Raw genomic sequence first — 20,858 nt, forward strand, 5'->3', positions numbered from 1 at the left:
AAACACTGCCTCTCGCCGCTATCTTTTTTTTACTACGAGCTCCGTGATTGTGACATAGGAACGTACTGGTCTCGTTTTTCGCTAAAAACACTGCCCCTCCAATTTTGTGACGTGATTTGTCACGTGGGTAGTACACTTCTCAATGTTTTCGCCACGCAACTTTCAAATCAGTTTTTTGAATTTCACGGTGTTTGAGCTGGAATATCTTTGGTTATACAGAACCGATTAAAACAAGTAAGGTGTCGTTGGAATTAGAAAAACACACTCTATCGATTAAAGCGAAGTACATTTGGGGTGTGTTTAGGCCCTTTAAGGTAGAAACGTTTTGTGACGTTACATTTTTCGTGACGTCACATTTTTCGTGACGTGACAGCTTTCCGTGACGTCACACTTTTTCGTGACGTCACACTTATCCGTGATGTCACATTATCCGCGAGGTCACATTTTCCATGACGTCACATTTTTCATGACGTCACATTTTCCGTGACGTCACATTTTTCATGACGTCACATTTTTCGTGACGTCACTTTTTTCGTGACGTCACGTTTTTCATGACGTCACATTTTTCGTGACGTCATATTTTCCGTGACGTCATATTTTTCGTGACGTCACACTTTTCCGTGACGTCACATTTTCCGTGACGTCACACTTTTCCGTGACGTCACATTTTCCGTGACGTCACACTTTTCCGTGACGTCACATTTTCCGTGACGTCACATTTTTCGTGACGTCACATTTGACGTCACATTTTTTCGTGACGTCACATTTTTCGTGACGTCACACTTTTCGTGACGTCACACTTTTCGTGACGTCACACTTTTCGTGACGTCACTGATTTTCGTGACGTCACATTTTTTCGTGACGTCACATTTTCCGTGACGTCATATTTTCCGTGACGTCACATTTTCAGTGACGTAACACTTTTCATGACGTCACATTTTTATGAGGTCACATTTTTTCCGTTACGTCACATTTTTTTCACATTTTTTCCGTGACGTCACATTTTTCATGATGTTACATTTTTTCCGTGACGTCATATTAAACCCTGCCTGTTTTCTCATGTACATATCTTAGCTTTTCTCGCAAAACTATACTAATTTTATTGGACAAAATCCAACTGCATGAAGTATTTCGGCCTATTTTGTTAAACTTCAATACTGGGTTAATGATTAAAACTCGCGAACTACAAAATTTCGGGAGTTCTAATATGTTTTAGCGAGCATTCAAAATGAGCATTTTATTATTATTTTTTTTCCCTGTTGGAAATATGTTGTTTGCGTAAAGCATCGGTGAACACATTATTTTCTGCCCATGACTCCTAACACCTTTTTATAAAATTCTTTTGAAAATTTGACGTTTTCTGCTCAGAAGGTTTATAAAAGCTTGGCGTCAACTCGCCAGGATACATTGTTCTAAATACGCACATGGACAAGTATAGGGTTATTGTTGGTTTTTTCAATGTCGTTTTATATTAAAATAAATGCAATTGTATCGAATAAAATACACTTATTGGTGATGAGGTTATCGGTAACCATAAACATGTTTTCTTTTCATTGCGAGGAATATAAAATAGGACACTCTTATTCTGCGTCTTCCTCTACGTTACGGTCCAAGGAAAAATGAAAATAACCAAAAAATTACCTATAAAGTTAAGTAGCGCCGGTAACTCATAAGCGGGCATGGCTGAATGAAACAAAACACCCGTGTTATAAGGACTGTCTTTTTTCGACTACGCGAGGGTTAAAAAGCTAAACATTTATTTTTTATTTTAAGCTCCTCCATAATTGCCATTCTAAAATATATTTAAAAAAGCGTAAAACAGTGTTTAAGTTAGCGAAACGATTTTTTATTTTACTTTGCAATAGAAAACAGTCCAAATTTTCGATGATACCCAGTTGCTATGGTTACAATGACCAGGAACAACCCTTGGAAAATATTTACTTTGTTTACTGTTTAGAAACCGGACTTGTTTGATATTTACTTTTCGGCGATTCGGACAATTAAGCGTCCAAAACATCAATCAACCATTTCGTATTTAACCTTCGTTGGTATGCCTATATTTCACTAAGCATTTTTATTAGATTTTGGTGTATGTACAACTTTGTGTCACTATTATATTTTATTGAGTACGTAATTAGTCATACAGATCCTTTTTCGTTAAGCGCTTCTTCTTGTTATTTGGGCGACTATTTTCCACACATACATATGAATTTGTAGGATACAGTATTTATAAATTGGTGTTTAAACAATGCCAATTCTTCTTACAAAATATTTATAGTAAACATTTTAAAAACTAAAGCAGTTGGGTAATAAAAAATGCGTAAACTTGATTCTTTAGAGTACAACATATAGTTTCGTGTCATTTCTGATAATAAATTTATATATTAACCAAAATTAACACGGTTTTTAAACTATCCCGTTTTACCCACCAGGTTTTAAATCGCTAAAACTACACCTGCTATCCGAAACACTAAATAATTCGTCCTGCATTTTAATATATCTTGTTAATTACTAAAGGTAAGATCGTATAATAAGCGGTGTTACCCTAAAACTGTTATATATTTTGTGCTTGAAAACAATGGGCAACATCTTTTTGAGGTTCCCATCTTCATATTACTGCGTGTGTTTGTGATTTTTTGAAATTATTTGTTTATATATGACCCATTAAGAAATACAACAAAATCGAACGAAGTTAAAGATATAATAGTTTAGTCTTAAATCAGCAATAAAAGTAAATGAACGATATTACTTGAATGGCATTCTTGGCTATTTTTTAGTCGCCCGACTAAAATTTTAGTCGGTTGATTTTGGTCGACTAACTTCTGTAATGAGTAATGCACGGAAAATTAGCCGGCCGACTAAATGTGAAAATACACCAACCAAATTTTATTCTGTCACTAAAAAAACGCGGTAACTAATAACCACCGCGACCGACTAGTTTGGTCGGTAACCGAGAATACCATCCCTTATTTACCCTCTCTTGTGAAGATTCAAATGACACAGGTGTTTGTTTCAAACACATTGTGGAACGATAGTCATTATAACAAGGGTACGTATCGTGTCTGCTTACGCGAAGTATTGCGAATGTAACTTTATTGCCGAAGAAAAAGTTGCTTACCCGAGGTTACTTATGCAGTGAAATAACAACATCAAGTAAAACCTATCACGCTTTGTTGGCTATATCGCTTACGTTCTAACCACACGCGAGTGCTGATCACACGATTTCCGAACCATGACGCCTGAATGTACGCACGTGAGAATACGTCAGTAATCACGAGTGATGTGCTCCAAACTAAAAGTTTTCGAAGGAAAAAAAATTTTGGGGTGGAACTCATCTGAAGAATGCATGATCAGAATGTTTAAAAGCTTGGTGTCAGAACCCAGGACACTTTATTTCAGCTAAGCTCGTCAACAAATAAGAGTTAGTCTTCAAAATTCGTCTATGTGCGATGCGTGTGAGTTATGTATTTCAAGTTTTCAAAAGATAAATGACTACATTTATGTTGCTGACCTGAAGGTTTTATTAGTTACGATCGTTTTGCCTTTATGGAAGTTGAAACAATAAAAGAAAAGCAGAAATATTCTTTCTTATTGTCACAATTTTAAACTTTTATCAATACTAAATCTATGTCTTTATTTACTGGAAATAATTATGATTTCGTTTTTATATCAAGAATAATTTAACTGTTGATAGGTTATCAGCAACCGTAAGCATGAATTCTTTTATAATTATTTTTCTTGGGTTAAATTTAATAAACTTGTGTTTATCCGACGTGAGTCCAACCGATAATTATGAACATTTTACTGTCCTTGATCAAGCCGCCAAATTCAAGGTGTATTGGAAGTTTAACCAGACGGACATAACGTTTGAGGTAAGCAAAATGCTAAACTAATTGAAAGTATTTAAGTTTTTAAATATGAATGTAACTTACTTTATCCTCACGTGGCGAGAAAACTACAGTTGTTATACCACGGACGCTCTGTTAAATACATCTAAATCCTACTTACAAGACACCACGTATATATACTTAAGCACGTATATCTTTTTGGTAAAAAAACATAGATATCTTATTAAACTTTGTTCTGCCATTGAATAAATGAATGTAACTTACTTTATCCTCGCGTGGCCGGAAAACGACAGTCGTTATCACACTGGTTTAACACCTCGTGCCTGCCAACGAGTTACCATGTATGTTACTTCGTGGGTAATTATTTGTTGGGGGATTTTTTCATTTTTTATGTATGGCTAATAATTTGGACAACCCATTAGTAACCACTGGGTTGAAGCAATTGCCGTTAAGTATCTTGCCCAAGAACACATACGCTCACAAAGGTAGCAACGTCGAGCCTTGAACCCATACCTTCTGGGTTACATGCAGGCGCGCTAACCACTATGCCACGGCGCCGGGGAGCGAAGGGTGTGTTCGTATACCACCGAATTCGATTACTTAAAAACAGTAATAACTTTTCCGCACACTTTGTTGGACCATGAGAATGTATGTGTCAAATAAAACCGTTTCTTTGTCCATTGTTATTAAATGTGGACAAGTAAAAGGAGATTTTAATTAAATTGTCTAATCTTACCCCAATTCTCATCTTATTCTACCCTACTGTACAACTCCCGCATAATCGTCGTTTGGGAATATATAGTAGGGAGGGGGAAGATGGGACACCTTTAGCGCATATAATATCCAAACATCCTGATCGTGTTTTAAACAATTAACAATATGGGAATCGTGAGGATATAGTTTTATAATTTTTTGAATGTTCTTTATTTACTAATAAGCAGGATACAGTCATAAGGTGTCCCATCTTCCCCCACACCAACGTATGAAAACGTGGCAAGATTGCGCTAAAAAAACAATGTTTAAATTAGCAAAACGACTTTTCTCCTTTTAATTTGCAATAAAAAAGACAGTCCAAAATATCGATAAACCCAGTTGCTATGGTTACAATGATAGGGGCAACCCTTGGAAAATATTTACTTTGTTCACTGTTCAGAAACCGGACTTTATTTGATATTTACTTTTTGGCGATTCGGACAAAGCGTCCAAAACATCAATCAGCTATTTCTTGTTTAATGTCCGTTATTTTTAGTGCGTAGATGCTGTACAAATGTGTGGAGTCATGATGGGTGATTTTTTGTTTGCTAGCTAAGCCCGAGAATTTCTTCTTACTTGTCACATACATTCAATTATGAGACTATTAAAACAGCCATATTAATTTCGTAATATATTGGCCCACGTTGCTTTTAATGCGTCTGCCTTTAACCAAATTAATATGAGGATCCGTGCTGCTATATCATTGTCTACGTAAGGCACATATAGCTGCATTGCTTTATCTCACATGTCTAAATTTTTAGTAGTACTGTATAATATAGTCGGGTCGGGTATGTTAAGACGCTGGCCAAGCTGGAATATTTTTAAATCTTCTTTTATGAGTCCTCATTTTATACAAGTTTTTTTAATGTTTAAAAAGTGCCTAATAATAAGATGCACAGTTGAATGCATGGTGAATCATACTAAAACGACGTTTCTAAAATTACCTGAAATGTTTCGCACAGTTTAATTTTGTCGGATAAAACTAGTCTAAAAGAAGCATACAAACGAAAAATAAATATTTGTATATAGCAGTGATGCTTAAATGAGGTATAAAAGTTTCGTCAAAGTTTCAAAAGTCTAAACAGCTTCTGAAAATATCGTGTAAAAAATCCCACTGTAAATAGTACGGACCGTGCGACAATACATGGGATTTCCCATAAAAATAAGTGTCTCTTTAAGTTTAACCGTTTCCAGTATCTAAACTACCAAAACAAAAAATATTAAATAGGCTTGGTAACTAAAACCCTTAAAACTACAACGTGGTGGAAGATGGGACAAAACAATTAATGTGTAATGTATAATGTAACTTACTTTATCCTTGCGTGGCCGGAAAACAACAGTCGTTATCACACGGGTTTAACACCTCGTGCCAGCTTACGAGTTACCATGTATGTTACTTTGTGGGTAATTACTTTTTTTGGATTTCTTTTCTTTTTTTTATGTATGTCTGATAATTTAATTGCCGTTAAGTGTCTTGCCCAAGGACACATACGCCCACAATGGTAGCAGCGTCAAGCCTTGAATCCAATACCTCTGGGTTACAGGCAGGCGCGCTAACTACTATACCACGGCGCCAATTAAATATTAGCTGTTATTAATATTTATAGTTTTGCTACAAATTGGGTATTGCTATTGTATAATTCGCAAAAGCCTCTTCTATAAATTATCTCTAAGTGCAAGTTATAGAATTTCGAATATATTTTTCATATATTATCTTATTATTACATCACTATATTATATTTGACTTTTACCCCTAAAGCATAACTTTTCGAATTAAATGCGAACCTACAACACTACAATGTGGGGGATGACAGGGCATAAATTGAATTATTTGTATATTAATAGTATTCCGCAACTTGCAGTAAACCTAGCTTTTTACCTTGTCTATTTTTTCTTATGTTTATATCTCAGTGTTTTTCTACAAAATTAAAACTATAGTTTTAAGAGGAAAAATAAAGCAAGCTGAATCTTTGAATATAGGTCACACTCGCAAACTACAAAATTTCATCGGCTCTACTATGATTTAGCATGCATTTAAAATTAGAACCTCACTATTCCGCATATATTTAAATGGTCAAAAATGCTTCTATTTAGCATGTTAATTTTCTTTAAATATTTACGAACAGTAATCGGCGTTAACGCGCGTTTTATAAAGTCGAATAATACTGTCGAATAAAGTCACATTATTTTTTTCTGATTATCATTAAACAGGCGTTCGTAAAAAGAAGATTAAACAGGCATGTTACCTATACATTATATTATCGCATAACAATTGGTATTGTTTGAACGACAATGGGTAATGTTCGAACATCAATGGATAAATATTGTACCCAACAAGTGCATATGAACTTGTAATAACAGAAAATTGATTATAACTATTGATAAATCTTTATTTTTGCTTTAAATTAGGTATTACTGCTCTGTTTTTGGCACAAGCCACTTCTCAAAAATTATCGCAAATGACCAAATTTACCGGCCACCAGGATAAAATAAGTTACATACATTCATTCATAAGTTAAAGGTACATTTTTTATTCATCGGTTTTGTTTAAGCCGGATCATAATCATAAATTACTTGATAATTTACCGGTTTGAAAATTTGGAATTTTGTTTAAAAAAAACGTATATAAAGTCTAAATGCAAGAGTCAACTGTGCTATTATAAAACATATTTCACAGGCATTGAAATTTTCACTTGCATAATTTTTTTTACACAGATTCATGGTAACACTGTTGGTTGGATCGGCATGGGGATTTCCCCTAACGGTGCAATGACCGGGGCCGATATGGTTGTTGGTTGGGTGAAAAACGGAATCGCTGTTGTTACCGTAAGTTCAATAAACTTTAATAAAGTAATAAAGTTTGATCTTCCTGCGTCGTCAACTTTGGCTTTTTTGCAGGATAGATACGGGGTAGGTAATACGTTTCCTCCAAAAGATCCTGAACAAAACATTGAACTTTTGTATGGGACAGAATGCGATGGGTGGACGGTTATCAAGTTTAGAAGACAAATCCTCGCATGTGAAAGCAACGACAGACCAATTACTGTGGGTATTAAGATATCAATGTTTGTGATTTTTGTATTTTTATATTTAATTGTATCTGTAGTTAATAACACTGTGGCACAGTATTTTCTAACATGTTGTCATAGTTGTTTAGTTGTATGGGTATTTGGTATGTTATGTAACACTTCTGTTATTACATTTGTCCAGGCTGATACTATACGATTGATATACGCCTATGGAACAACGGATCCAACAGGAGATGATATAGTAGCTGCAAATTATCATGGTGCCAGTAGAGGTTTGTATATATTTAACTCTGTGGGTGATTTCTGAATGTGTTTTTTTTGTTGCCATATCCTGTTTTTTTGTGTTAAATATTTCCAAATCATTACTACTGTAATCGAAAAGACAAATTAAGATACTGTTATTAATCATTTAGTAGCAAAATTAAGTTTAAGGAAAAATTAAATTTACATTTAGGTGCAAAGAGTATTTTACTCCTTGAAACAACTGGTACCCTCAACTTCCAATACCCTGCTGGTGAAATTCGTTCAACCTTCGAATTCTTAAACAATCGAACAGAAATCCCAACTAGAGATACTTACTATAGTTGTAAATTGATGAAGTTTCCAACATTTTCATCAAAACAACACATGGTTGAGGTATAATGGGTATTTAAAATAAGACCAATTAAATTAAAAAGTTCAGTTGCTTTTTTGTTCAAGGCTGCAGTAAATTCATAAGTAAAGTGCTTTTTTCATTATTGTATAATTTAGATTTAAACATATTATTGTCTTATATAGGACAATATAAGTTATTTTTATATTTACAAAAACAAAGTATTTGTTTATCATGTAATATTTTTGGCGTGGCAAGGTGGTTAGTGCGCCTGCCTGTAAGCCAGGGGTAATGGGTTCAGGCTCGTCGCCCCTACCATTATGGGCGTATGTAGGCAAGAAACTTAACGGCAATTGCCAATTGCACCAATCCAGTGGTCACTAATGGGTTGTTCAAACTATAATACATAAAAAAAATACAAAAAAAATAAAAAAAATTGTCACCTGCAGAGTAACACACATAGTAACTCGTAAGATGGCACGAGGTGTATGAACACCTGTGTTAAAACGACTGTCGTTTTCCAGCCACACAAGGATTAACCATTCAATTATATAAAGTATTTACATATTAAAAGGAGATAAAATAACAAAAACATTATCTATTAAATATAATGCGATGATCATCTATTACAGATAGCTCCTGTGGTTGAAGCTGGAAATGAACAAAATGTTCATCACATTCTACTCTATCAATGCATTGGAGATATAACTGTAAATATTGACTAAGTTTATGTTTTATTGTCCATGTGGCGAAGTTAGTTAGCATGCATGCCTCTAACGAAGAGGTAATGGATTCAAGGCTTGTCTCCGAAATCATTATGAACGAATGTGTCCAGCAAGACACTTAACGGCAATTGTTTCAACTCAGTGATCACTAATGGATTGTATAAATTGTCACCCATGCATAAAAACAAAAGAATATCGCCCCAAAAAAACTATCAATTGTTTGTTGGTTGCTTAAACTTACCTGAAGTATTTACACTTCCCCCTTAACACTAGTTATCTACTTTTTTGTAGTTGATAAAAGATTTTTTTAAAGTAGAAACTATTGTGCTGTTGATCTTTTGTTTTTAGATCATATTTTTTATCCTTAATCTTATTTCACAGGACCTTGGAGCTGTTGGCACAAGTGCAGAATGCAACACAGCAAATATGCCACCAGATTTCTCTAAATGTCAGTCTGTAATACATGCGTGGGCAATTGGGGGTGGGGTGAGTTATACTACTGCATATAAACACTGGAATATTTTTAAAATCTTCTATTGTACATACTTGAATAGTTGATTAGTTAATAGACAACATATCAGTTAGAGAAATTTCTTTTTTTATTATGTATATTTGGTTTATAAATACACCAATTTTAAAAGTTACAATAAATATGCCTGAAAAAACTTTTTTTTATTCCAGTGTTGCCACACACTTCTGTATTGGCATGAGTTGCCAAAATTAATAAATTGAATTCATCTGAAACAATATAAATTTTTAGACGTTCTACTATCCACAACATGTTGGGTTCCCTCTTGGTGAAGCTGATTCACCAAAGTATGTTGTCATGGAAACACATTATGATAATCCAACTTTAGCACAAGGTATCATGGTTTAGTTTTGCATTATTATGTTTAGCCAACCCACTGATTACTGTACTTGCTTCTTAACCAAAGAATACCAAATTTAAAGCTGGCTACTGCTATTACTGTATGTGTGTATAGGTTTGTGCAAGTTACTTAAAACTAATTGTTTCTGTATTAAATAGTAATCATGCTACTTGATTGTGCAGAAATACAAAAATGCTTTAACCATGTAACCTTTACAGGGGCTTACAAAAAAATCAAAATTAGTGCATTGGTTAAAAAAAATCAAATGTGAGCATTTCCATTTTTTTTAAATGTTCCAGTCTTTAAAGCTTTGGTAATCCTTCCGATCACATTTGAGCATCTTTATCCATATATAAATTTTCCTCTATTGGTATTCCCCTTTAAATGGATGGTGGTTATAGGGTATTGCATGGAAAGCAAAAACTCTCTGCTTACCAAGCTTTCCCAATATTTATCAAATCACTGGCTGTGGGTGAACTGGTAAATTTTGTGTATAATTAGCAGCTCTTATTTATACCTATATAGAACAACATGTGTAACCAAAGCTATCATTACAATCCATGTTAGGTATAATTGATTCATCTGGTTTGCGTATATACCACACATCGCAAGTCCGTCAATATGATGCGGGGGTTCTAGATGTTGGACATTTGGTTTCACCGGTTACTCAACTTATTCCACCAAATGCGGACTCTTATCTTCAGTATGGTGAATGTACTTCGGACTGTTTAACAGAGGTTTGTAATCATAGTCACACCCGCAACCAAAGATACAGGGTACAACATATTAAAGACTGCTTGTTTTAAGTTCCATCTCATTCACTAGGGTGTAAGTTATTTTAATGATGAACATAAAGCGTATGTAACAAAATTCACTTTATATTATTTTAACTTTAGAACAAATGCACAATTACAGATTTCCTAAAAATGAATTAAAAAAATATGAATCAAAGCAAGAACTTTTATGGATAAATTTAACTTTTAATTTTCTCCAATTAAGGTCATGCAAAGAGCTGGTACAAGTGAGATAAAACTTTTCTCTGTTATGTTGCACACTCACTTACTTGGTAAAAAGATTGAACTAAAACACATCAGGTTAGAATGTGGATGTTATATATATCCAAATGTTTCGTATACAGTTTAATTTTGGAATTAAACTAAATTTAGCTTGATACTGGTATTTAGGTATGTCCTGTTTGTCCCGTTATACCCCTTGCTTCAACATGTAACATACGCATTATATAATTTGATAAAAACAATTTTGTACAAATACCCCAAGTATGCCTTTGTACTTGAAAATAAAACAATTAGTCTTCATAAACAACTTTGTTTCAATTAGAAGACTAACTTGATAATAATTAAACCTAAATGGCCCATTTGTCTGATAATTGTAGCGACCATGCTTATTTTCTTCCAATTAAATATAAATATGTTTTGTGAAAGCGTATTTTAACAACTGTTGTTTTCGCTATATTCTGTCTTTTCGTTTAAGAGATTTTTAAATCTATCCCTAAATGAAGGTGTTATTATTATATAACAATATTTGTAATAACCATTACCAATACTGCTGTTACAGGAATGGAACTGAACTTCCATATCTCTCAAGGGAAAACAATTACGACTTTAATTATCAAGAAGCAAGACAACTTTCAACTGAAGTTATAATTAAACCTGAAGATACACTTCAACTTGTGTGCGATTATAAATCTTCTGGTGTGCGAAGCAACTTCACTTTTGTGAGTTTATTTTACAACAGTGGGGCTACTAAGAAAAAATAGAAAAATGAGCATATTGCCTGAAATTTTGCTAGCAAAGTGTTTAAAGTTTCATCTCTAGACTAGAGGTTACAAGGTTTAGACGTTTTGCTGGTAAGCAGGCCACCAAACACTAATTTCTTTAACCCAGTGTTTCCTTATAGGTTGTCCAAATTGTCAGTTCTATATGGAACAAATTAAAAGAGCTTTAAAAATAATAATCCCACGTAGTTGCATGTAACTTGTGAGCGTGTATGAGGTGTATGAAATAGAGCCACTTGACAACTGAAAACGCTGATTGCTACAAACTTTGATGATCTATATTTTATTCCTACAATATATTAACTAGGGTGGGTTTGGAACAAAAGAAGAAATGTGTCTCGCATTCTTGTCCTATTATCCCAAGATTCAAGCCTCAAGCTGCCTTACTTTTCCAGAGTTTCATTCTCTTATGACTTACTTTGGGATCGAAACTTACAGGTATGCTAAGTTGAAATAATCCGCCAGGTGCTGTGGCACAGTTTTCGGCTTTTAGCCTATACTCATATGTTCATGGCTCTGCTTACCATTGGGGGGCGATGTTGCCTTGGTCAAGGCACTTAATGGCCATTGCTTCAACCCAGTGGTTCTTTATAGGTTATCTTAAAAAAAAGCATAACGTACAAATTTTGAAATTTACATACAATAACTTCTAAGCTGAACAGTGGGCATAAGGCGTATATAACAGAATACGTTTTATTGCGACGAATCAGTTACAAAGAAATATAACAGTGCTTTGACCAAAAACTTAATCTAAACAAAATGATAAAAAGTTATCTATCAAATATTTTAAAACTTAGACTTTGAACTACTGGCACATGCCTTTACACCAATGTTGATTTTAATTGGTCCAAACCTGATAAGCTTTAATCACAGTTTGTACATAAATACAATTTCCATTTTATTATATAAATTTACATTTTAAACACTAGATCTCAGGGAACAGGTGGCACTTTAAATGATTACATAATCACAACTGCAGAACTTAACGGCACAAGTGTTCAGACCTACTTAAACAGCGTAAGTTGTATAAAGTATAAAAATCTTGTTATTATAGCTTAAATATATTTACACATACCTTATATCAATGAGTTTTAACACGCAAACTGTTATTAATTAATGCTAGATTAATATTAAACTAGCAGACGCGAGGTAATATGTTAGTATAATTCCTTAAAATGACACCTGAATAGAACATTGAAAAGTCTGTACACAAAATTAATTTCTTAGAGGAGCACAACATTTATTTTGTGCTTAAATTTGTTCAGCCAATTGTATTGAAAACTTAAAATTTACCTTTTCTATGGTCAATCCTCTTTAATGCTAACTCCTCTCACTGTACGGGTTGTGTCTTTACGCACACTTTGATTTCTATTAGAAGTTTAACTTGAAAATAAAAATATTTAAACATAAATGGCTCGTTTGTGTGCTAGGTGTAGCGACCACGCTTATTTTCTTCCAACTAAATGTAATTATTTTTTACCTGTAAAGTGTTTTAACAAATTCTGTTTTGTCCTTTTATCCTGTCTTTTTGTTCAAAATTTCTCAATCTTCGCTACCATAATCAAGGAGGTAAATAAAATTTATTTTTAATGTTCATTGTTCTTAGTTACCCTGGGATCAAGCAAGAGCTGAAAACATGAGTGAAACTCTACGCGTTATCCAAAGAAATCAAATTTGTTTGTACAATGGATCATACCCATCTGGAGTAAGTAACCTTGATTCTTAATAATGGGCAAACTTGACCTATGGCAAGATACTTAACAACAATTCGACTAGAGACAGACCTATATTCCTTGCTTCACCGCTATTGATATTTTATAGTTTTACCGATAACCAATTTATTTAACAATTTTAATATTTTTGTTGAACAATTTTTTATATTTTTGTTAATATTTTTCTCTCAGGTTCAATTTAGTCTTCCTGCAGTAGAAATTAAACAACGTTACATTGAACCAATACAAAACTGCACCACCCCAGTAACTGGAATGGCAACCAGCGCACCTGCGTCAACATGTGTCGTCGCAACCACACCATCAATTAATAATCCAGACCTTACAACATCAGGAGCATCTCATATCTTCTTCAATTCATTTCTTATCACACTGATGTTAATTGTTACACTTTACTAGCCTAAAATATAAAAATACATATCTCTATATTAACATACCCATTAATTAATTTTTGATTTTGTATATATCAATAAAAGTTCTAATATTAAAAAAATATTGTTGTGCGTAGATTCTTAGTCTTTTTTGAATGTATATCGAGTCTCTCTTCAGTATCTTCCACCTCTGTTCCAAGCTCTCTTTGCAGGTTTATTTGTTCCCAAAGCAACTTTTTGACACTATTCATTTGTTTTCTTGTATGATGTGGACAAAAGGATTTCCAGCGGATTTTGACAGATAACACACCTAGTCACATTTCGGTTCCGTGACACAGTTGGTTAGCGCGCATGCCGCTTAACTAGTGGTTATGAGTAAAATATTTTTTAAATATTTTTGGTCGCCCGTGGGCTACTATATGGCCGCCACGGTTTTAGTTTACTCACTACGTACATTAAATATGCGAAACGAACATTTTTGCTCCTTGACAGATATGTTGGTTCTATATGCCTAAACACATGGCCTTGGGATACTCTGAAACTCTTAGAAGCCTCTTGGTGCACTTTAAATCAAACTTCTCTGAAGCCAACTCCAGCATTGTATGGATCATGTCTTTACTTTAAATTACATCCTAATTTATTTTCATTAAATACAGCTTATAATATGAGTTAACTTATATTTTATACGGTTTTACTCAACACTTTTATTTAAGTAGTTTTACTGTGATTATAATGATTGACCTTTATTGTCAAAAAACTTAAATATTGCTAATTGAAGAAAACCGTATCTTTACATATTTCTTGGCCCATTGTTAATTATCTAAACACGATCAACTTTTTGAATTATATGAGCTAAAGGTGTCCACCCTACCTTTATAAATATAGTAGGAAAGTGGAAGATAATCCATTTGTCAGAAAACTTTTTTAATCTTGTTTTTATGGGCCTCTATTTAATGATAAATAAAAAAGCAATGTTACAGAATTATTCGACAGTAATATCACGACTTTAAAAAAGCGCGCATCAAAGCTGATTTCTGTTGTTAAATATTAAAAAATGTGTTAAATAGAAACAGTCTTTTTAAACAGATAAAAAAATGGGACATATTAAGATGCTAATTTTGAATGCTTGCTAAATCAAGTTTGCAAGTGTGAAAATTAAATCAAGTTTCATATATTTATAAAAAAACAAACTGGAATAGTTTCTACGGTTTGGTTTTTTAGTTTTAGTTTTGTGAAAAAAAATGAGAAATAAACATGAGGAAAATAGGAAGAGGTCAATATGACTTGTTACTATCGGTATAAAATATTTAAATTTTTTGTTTCTTCTTACCCACATTTTAATTTTGTATGTTCAATAATTTATACCTCAGGAGTAATTGAAACGAATTTTACTTATATATTAACAAGTTAATGTTTGGAAAACGTATTCAAAAATCCGTAATAGGCAAATGCGAAACCCTAAATCACTTTTTTTCTGTATTTTCTTTGAATTGACTTTAATATATTTTTTAAATTGTTGTTAATTAATAAAAGTATGATATTACCAAGTAGTATCAACAAATAGATAATAGGTTTAAGGCTTTTTGCAGATACCATTGTGGGCCTAGATGCCCTTGGGCAACATTTAACGACAATTGCTCCAACCCAGTGATCACTAATGGGTTGTTCAAGTTATCAGCAACATATAAAATGAAAAAAGTCCGGCTCCTCCCAAAAATAATCAACCACAATGTAACCCACTTAGTAACTCGTAAGTCGGCACGAGGTGAATGAAATGGAACACCCTTGTTTAACGATTGTCATTTTTCGGCCACGCGAGGATAAAGTAAGAAGTTACTTACATACACATATACGTAATTAATGAACAAAGGGAATAAACCAAAAAATGTTAATATTAGAAATTTTATTAATATATACCACATCAGAAGTTAATAATTAAATTTGTTAATACAGATTTAATTAAGGTTGTTATTATAGATATATATGACTTTTTTGTTTTAGGCTAGTACAGTAGTGATTAACATCAGTGTGATAAGAAATGAATTGAAGAAGATATGAGATGCTCCTGATGTTGTAAGGTCTGGATTATTAATTGATGGTGTGGTTGCGACGACACATGTTGACGCAGGTGCGCTGGTTGCCATTCCAGTTACTGGGGTGGTGCAGTTTTGTATGGGTTCAATGTATCGTTGTTTAATTTCTACTGCAGGACGACTAAATGGGACCTGATAGAATAAGTATTGATAAAATATTAAAAATTGTTTAAAATTTATTGCAAGTTTGAAAACAGCAGTTTAAAATGATGTCCAAGCTAAGCAAAATGAAACTGTTAAATATATGCAGTTAAGAAGTTGAAGACAGCCATTTTATACTTCGGTATCAGTAAATATGCCTTGATAATACACAGATATATAAATCGTTTGTGTGGTCAGACAAGTGTTTCATTAACCTGTAGGTGCTGCACAATTTAATGCCTATATGTGTCATATCATAGCAACACATATGATGTCACCTAATGAAAACAGGCATAACAACAACTTTTTCTCTATTATAACTTTCAATAACTTAAATACGCGAAAAATTTTGAATAAGTTTTCATATGTTTTGATATACTGTAAAATATCGATATTGGTAAATTTAAAAAATATAAAATTAAGAAAAAAGGTCTATACTAAAACTGTTAAAAATAAGTATCTTGCCCAAGGCCAAGTTTGCCCATAACAGCACCGGTCATCAAATCCTCTTGACTAGTGCTATAGGGCCGGACAATGATATAAGAAACAATGTTACTTACTCCGACCGCGAATGATCCATTGTACAAACAAATTTGATGTCTTCTAATAACACGTAGAGCTTCACTCATGTTTTCAGCTCTTGCTTGATCCCAGGGCAACTGGAAACAATGAACATTTATAATAAAAATAACTTTAGCGACAAAACAACAGTTGTTAAAACACCCTTACAGTTAAAAACACATTTACATTCAATTGGAAGAAAATATTTATGGTCGCTACACTTGGCAGACAAACCAGCCATTTTTGTTTAAATATTTTAAAGTTAAACTTCTAATAGAAACCAAAGTGTGCGTAAAGACACAATCCGCAGTGGGGAGAGTCAGCATTAAACATGATTGACCATAACGAACTTAAATTTTAAGTTGGCAATGGGATTGACCTAAAGATTGGGTCATGATAGGAAAACAAAGCCCCCCAAAAAGAAATCCCAAATTAATTAAAACAAATCTTCTGTGTTTAAGCAAAGAATAAATGTTGTGCTTTTCTAGGAAACTAAGTACTGACTTTTCAATGTTCCATTCAGGTGTAATTTTAAGGAAATATGCTAACATATTACCTCGCGTCATCTAATTTAAAATAAATCATACACTATTTGTTAACAGTTTGTCTGTTAAAATGGATTTAAGGTATGTGTAAAATATATTTAAGCAACAATAACAAGATTTGTCCAGTGCCGGGCATATGTGTTCGTGGGCGAGACACTTAACGGCAATTGCTCCAACCTAGTGGTCACTAATGGGGTGTCCTAGTTATCAGCCATACATAAAAAAAAAAATCTAAAAAAATAATCACCCACAAAGTAACATACATGGTAACTCGTAAGCTGGCACGAGGTGTTAAACCCGTGTGATTACGACTGTCGTTTTCCGGCCACGCAGAGATAAAGTAAGTTACATTCATTCATTATTATACTTCATACAACTTACACTGTTTATGTAGGTCTGAACACTTGTGCCGTTCAGCTCTGCAGATGTGATTATGTAATCATTTAAAGTATAACCCTGAAATCTCAGACCCGGAGACCTAAGATTTAAAAAAGAATTAATATTTGAGAAATTGTATTCATGTGAAAACTTTTCAAATTAAATTTTTAAAAAGTTAAAAACACTGAAATACTTTTCTGCAACTAATTAGTGATTTTTAATAAACCAAAACAAACAATTTAAAACAGACTGCCTAAGCAGGAAGTCACTGCCATGTATCGAAGTGAAATTGTACGTTATTACAACCCAAGGACCACTGGGTTGAAGCAATGGCCGTTACCTGTGTTGACCCAAATGACATACACCCGCAACAGTGGTAACATTCATCCATGAACATATAACTATAGGCTAAAAGCCGATAACTGAGCCGAGGAACCTGTCGAACCATTTTAACTTAGCATACCTGTAAGTTTCGATGCCAAAGTAAGTTATAAGAGGATGAATTGCTGGAAAAGTAAGGCAGCTTGAGACTTGAATCTTGGGATAGTAGGACAAGAATGCGAGACACATTTCTTCTTTTGTTCCAAACCCACCCTTATTATATTGTAGAAATAAAATAAAAAGTCAGCAAAGTTTATAGCAACCAGCCTTTTTAGTGTTGTCATTTTTTCTTAAATTTAATGGTTAAAATAACTTTGGCAAAATGAATAAGTTACACTAATTCACCTTAAGTTGGTAGGACAATAAAAGTCATTATAACACATGTGGCCCCATTTTATACACTTCATATACGCTCACAAGTTACAATGCCACTTTGGGGATTATCGTTTCTTAAGATCTTTTAATTTCTTCCATGTGGAACTGACTATTTGGACAACCTATAGTGGATTACTGGGTTGCTTTTGTTGCTTGGCTATTGACACACAAGCCTGGGACCAACAGGCCTACAAACTCACAAAAGTGAAGTTGCTTCGCACACCAGAAGATTTATAATCACACACAAGTTGAAGTGTATCTTCAGGTTTAATTATAACTTCAGTTGAAAGTTGTCTTGTTTCTTGATAATTAAAGTCGTAATTGTTTTCTCTTGAGAGATATGGAAGTTCAGTTCCATTCCTGTAATAGCAATAACAATAATGGTTATTACAAATATTAATTAGAATAACTTTATTTGGGGAAGATTTCATAATATATTAAATAAAAAGACAGGATATAGTGACAATACAATGGTTGTTAAAATGCGCTTACACTTAAAAACGTATTCACATTTAAATGGAAGAAAATGAGCATGGTCGCTACACCTAGCAGACATACAAGCTATTTATGTTTAATTATTATCCAGTTAGTCTTCTAGAAACAAAGTTGTTCATTAAGACTAATTGTTTGATTTTTAATACATAGGCATACTTGGGGTGTTTTTACAAAATTGTTTTTATCAAATTATATAATGCGTATGTTACATATTAAAGTAAGGGCTTTTGGTGTAAAAGAATAGACAGGACATAGCAAACTTTAACACCATCGTTAAGCTAAAATTCATTTGAATCTTTTTAAAACTAAACTGGATATAAAACATTTAGATTTATATCACATCCATATTCTAACCTGATGTGTTTTAGTTCAATCTTTTTACCAAGTAAGTGAGTGTGCAACATAACAGAGAAAAGTTTTATCTCACTTGTACCAGCTCTTTGCATGACCTTAATTGGAGGAAATTAAAAGTTAAATTTATCCATAAAAGTTCTTGCTTTGATTCATATTTTTTTAATTCATTTTTAAGAAATCTGTAATTGTGCATTTGTTCTAAAGTTAAAATAATATAAAGTGAATTATGTTACATACGCTTTATGTTCATCATTAAAATAACTTATACCCTAGTGAATGAGATGAACTTAGAACAAGCAGTCTTTAATATGTTGTACCCTGTATCTTTGGTTGCGGGTGTGACTATGATTACAAACCTCTGTTAAACAGTCCGAAGTACATTCACCATACTGAAGATAAGAGTCCGCATTTGGTGGAATAAGTTGAGCAACCGGTGAAACCAAATGTCCAACATCCAGAACCCCCGCATCATATTGACGGACTTGCGATGTGTGGTATATACGCAAACCAGATGAATCAATAATACCTAACATGGATTGTAATGATAGCTTTGGTTACACATGTTTTTTTTACAGTTTTAAATAAGGGTTGCTAATTATACACAGAATTTACCAGTTCACCCACAGCCAATGGTACAGTAGAGTTTTTGCCTACAATGCAATCCCCCATAACTACCATTCATTCAAAGGGATATACTTTTAAATGAAAGTTTGTCTATAGATAGAGAAGCTCAAATGTGATCGGAAGGATTACCAAAGTTCGATCGGAAGGATTACCAAATGTGATCGGAAGGATTTGTCGGAAGGATTGTGATCGGAATCGAAGGATCGGAAGGATTGTGATCGGAAGGATTACCAATGTGATGTGATTGTGATCGGAAGGATTTGTCGGAAGGATTGTGATCGGGATGTCGGAAGGATTGTGATCGGAATCGAAGGATCGGAAGGATTGTGATCGGAAGGATTACCAAAGTTTTAAAGAATAAAACAGGCAAAAAAATTGGAAATGTTCACATTTGAATATTTTATCAACGCACCAATTTTGACTTTTCCTTTGTGAGCATTATGCCCCTTTAAAGGTTACCTAGTTAAAACTTTTTGTATTTCTGCACAATCAAGTAGCATGATTACTACTCAATACAGAAACAGTTAGTTTTAAATAACTTGCACAAAGCTATACACCCATACAGTAATAGCAGCAGCCAGCTTTAAATTTGGTATTCTTTGGTTAAGAAGCAAGTACAGTAATCAGTGGGTTGGCTAAACATAATAATGCAAAACTAAACCATGATACATTGTGCTAAAGTTGGATTATCATAATGTGTTTCCATGACAACATACTTTGGTGAATCAGCTTCACCAAGAGGGAACCCAACATGTTGTGGATAGTGTCGTAACCTAATTACAAGTTTCAATAATATAGGCTTTATTGGACTGCATCTGCAAACGCACACAACGTTAAATACACAAAGCGCACAATATATACAACGTAATTCTAAGGTACTACATCCATACTTAACACAACAACCTTCGCATACTATTACTATAATACAGTGAACCCAGCAGCACGATAAGTCTAACACAAGGAAAGAAGGACACGCGGCGGCAAGGCAACCTCGGGCAACAAAGCTTAGAGCGCGTAAGGCGCGATAAGTCTAGAGTGAACAGACACGATAAACAGTTTACAACATTCTTCCCACCCAATATAATTTTTGACGGGAGGAGAAAAGTTAGGTTACATAATCGCCATATCGAACAGGCGGCCTTCTTGCTCTGACTGGTCTCAGACTTCGGGTTTCAGGAACAGCCTCGTTCAGTTCCGTC

At 33.7% G+C, this 20,858-nt stretch overlaps 2 protein-coding genes across 3 annotated transcripts in view; one reads left to right on the forward strand and one right to left on the reverse strand.

The window, feature by feature from the left end:
• The first annotated feature begins 3,678 nt into the window (after positions 1-3,678).
• LOC100179142 (DBH-like monooxygenase protein 1 homolog) lies at positions 3,679-14,182 on the forward strand. Its single transcript, XM_002129183.3, has 15 exons — positions 3,679-3,872; positions 7,317-7,427; positions 7,500-7,646; positions 7,812-7,902; positions 8,085-8,266; positions 8,855-8,932; positions 9,329-9,433; positions 9,708-9,810; positions 10,384-10,553; positions 10,816-10,910; positions 11,392-11,551; positions 11,919-12,049; positions 12,541-12,628; positions 13,218-13,316; positions 13,516-14,182. Exons 1-15 carry the CDS (start codon positions 3,714-3,716, stop codon positions 13,738-13,740), a joined length of 1,944 nt encoding a protein of 647 aa, XP_002129219.1. The 5' UTR covers positions 3,679-3,713; the 3' UTR covers positions 13,741-14,182.
• Positions 14,183-15,596: 1,414 nt separating this feature from the next.
• Positions 15,597-20,858, reverse strand: part of LOC100176820 (DBH-like monooxygenase protein 1 homolog) — an 8,876-nt gene continuing 3,614 nt past the window's right edge. Inside the window, exons 1-8 of one of the 2 annotated variants that reach the window (XM_026838673.1) lie at positions 20,329-20,852; positions 19,392-19,561; positions 19,036-19,130; positions 18,387-18,546; positions 17,894-18,024; positions 17,434-17,530; positions 16,507-16,605; positions 15,597-15,937 (exon numbers count right to left, since the gene is read on the reverse strand). In XM_026838673.1, the coding sequence (XP_026694474.1) occupies positions 15,710-15,937; positions 16,507-16,605; positions 17,434-17,530; positions 17,894-18,024; positions 18,387-18,546; positions 19,036-19,130; positions 19,392-19,561; positions 20,329-20,365 (1,017 nt within the window). In that variant the 5' untranslated portion in view covers positions 20,366-20,852 and the 3' untranslated portion in view covers positions 15,597-15,709. Of the gene's footprint in view, positions 15,938-16,506; positions 16,606-17,433; positions 17,531-17,893; positions 18,025-18,386; positions 18,547-19,035; positions 19,131-19,391; positions 19,562-20,328; positions 20,853-20,858 lie in introns of those variants that run through there. The other variant, XM_026838672.1, reaches the window with a different exon arrangement.

This window comes from Ciona intestinalis, unplaced genomic scaffold (assembly GCF_000224145.3).
Source record: "Ciona intestinalis unplaced genomic scaffold, KH HT000103.2, whole genome shotgun sequence".
Classification (NCBI taxonomy): domain Eukaryota; kingdom Metazoa; phylum Chordata; class Ascidiacea; order Phlebobranchia; family Cionidae; genus Ciona; species Ciona intestinalis.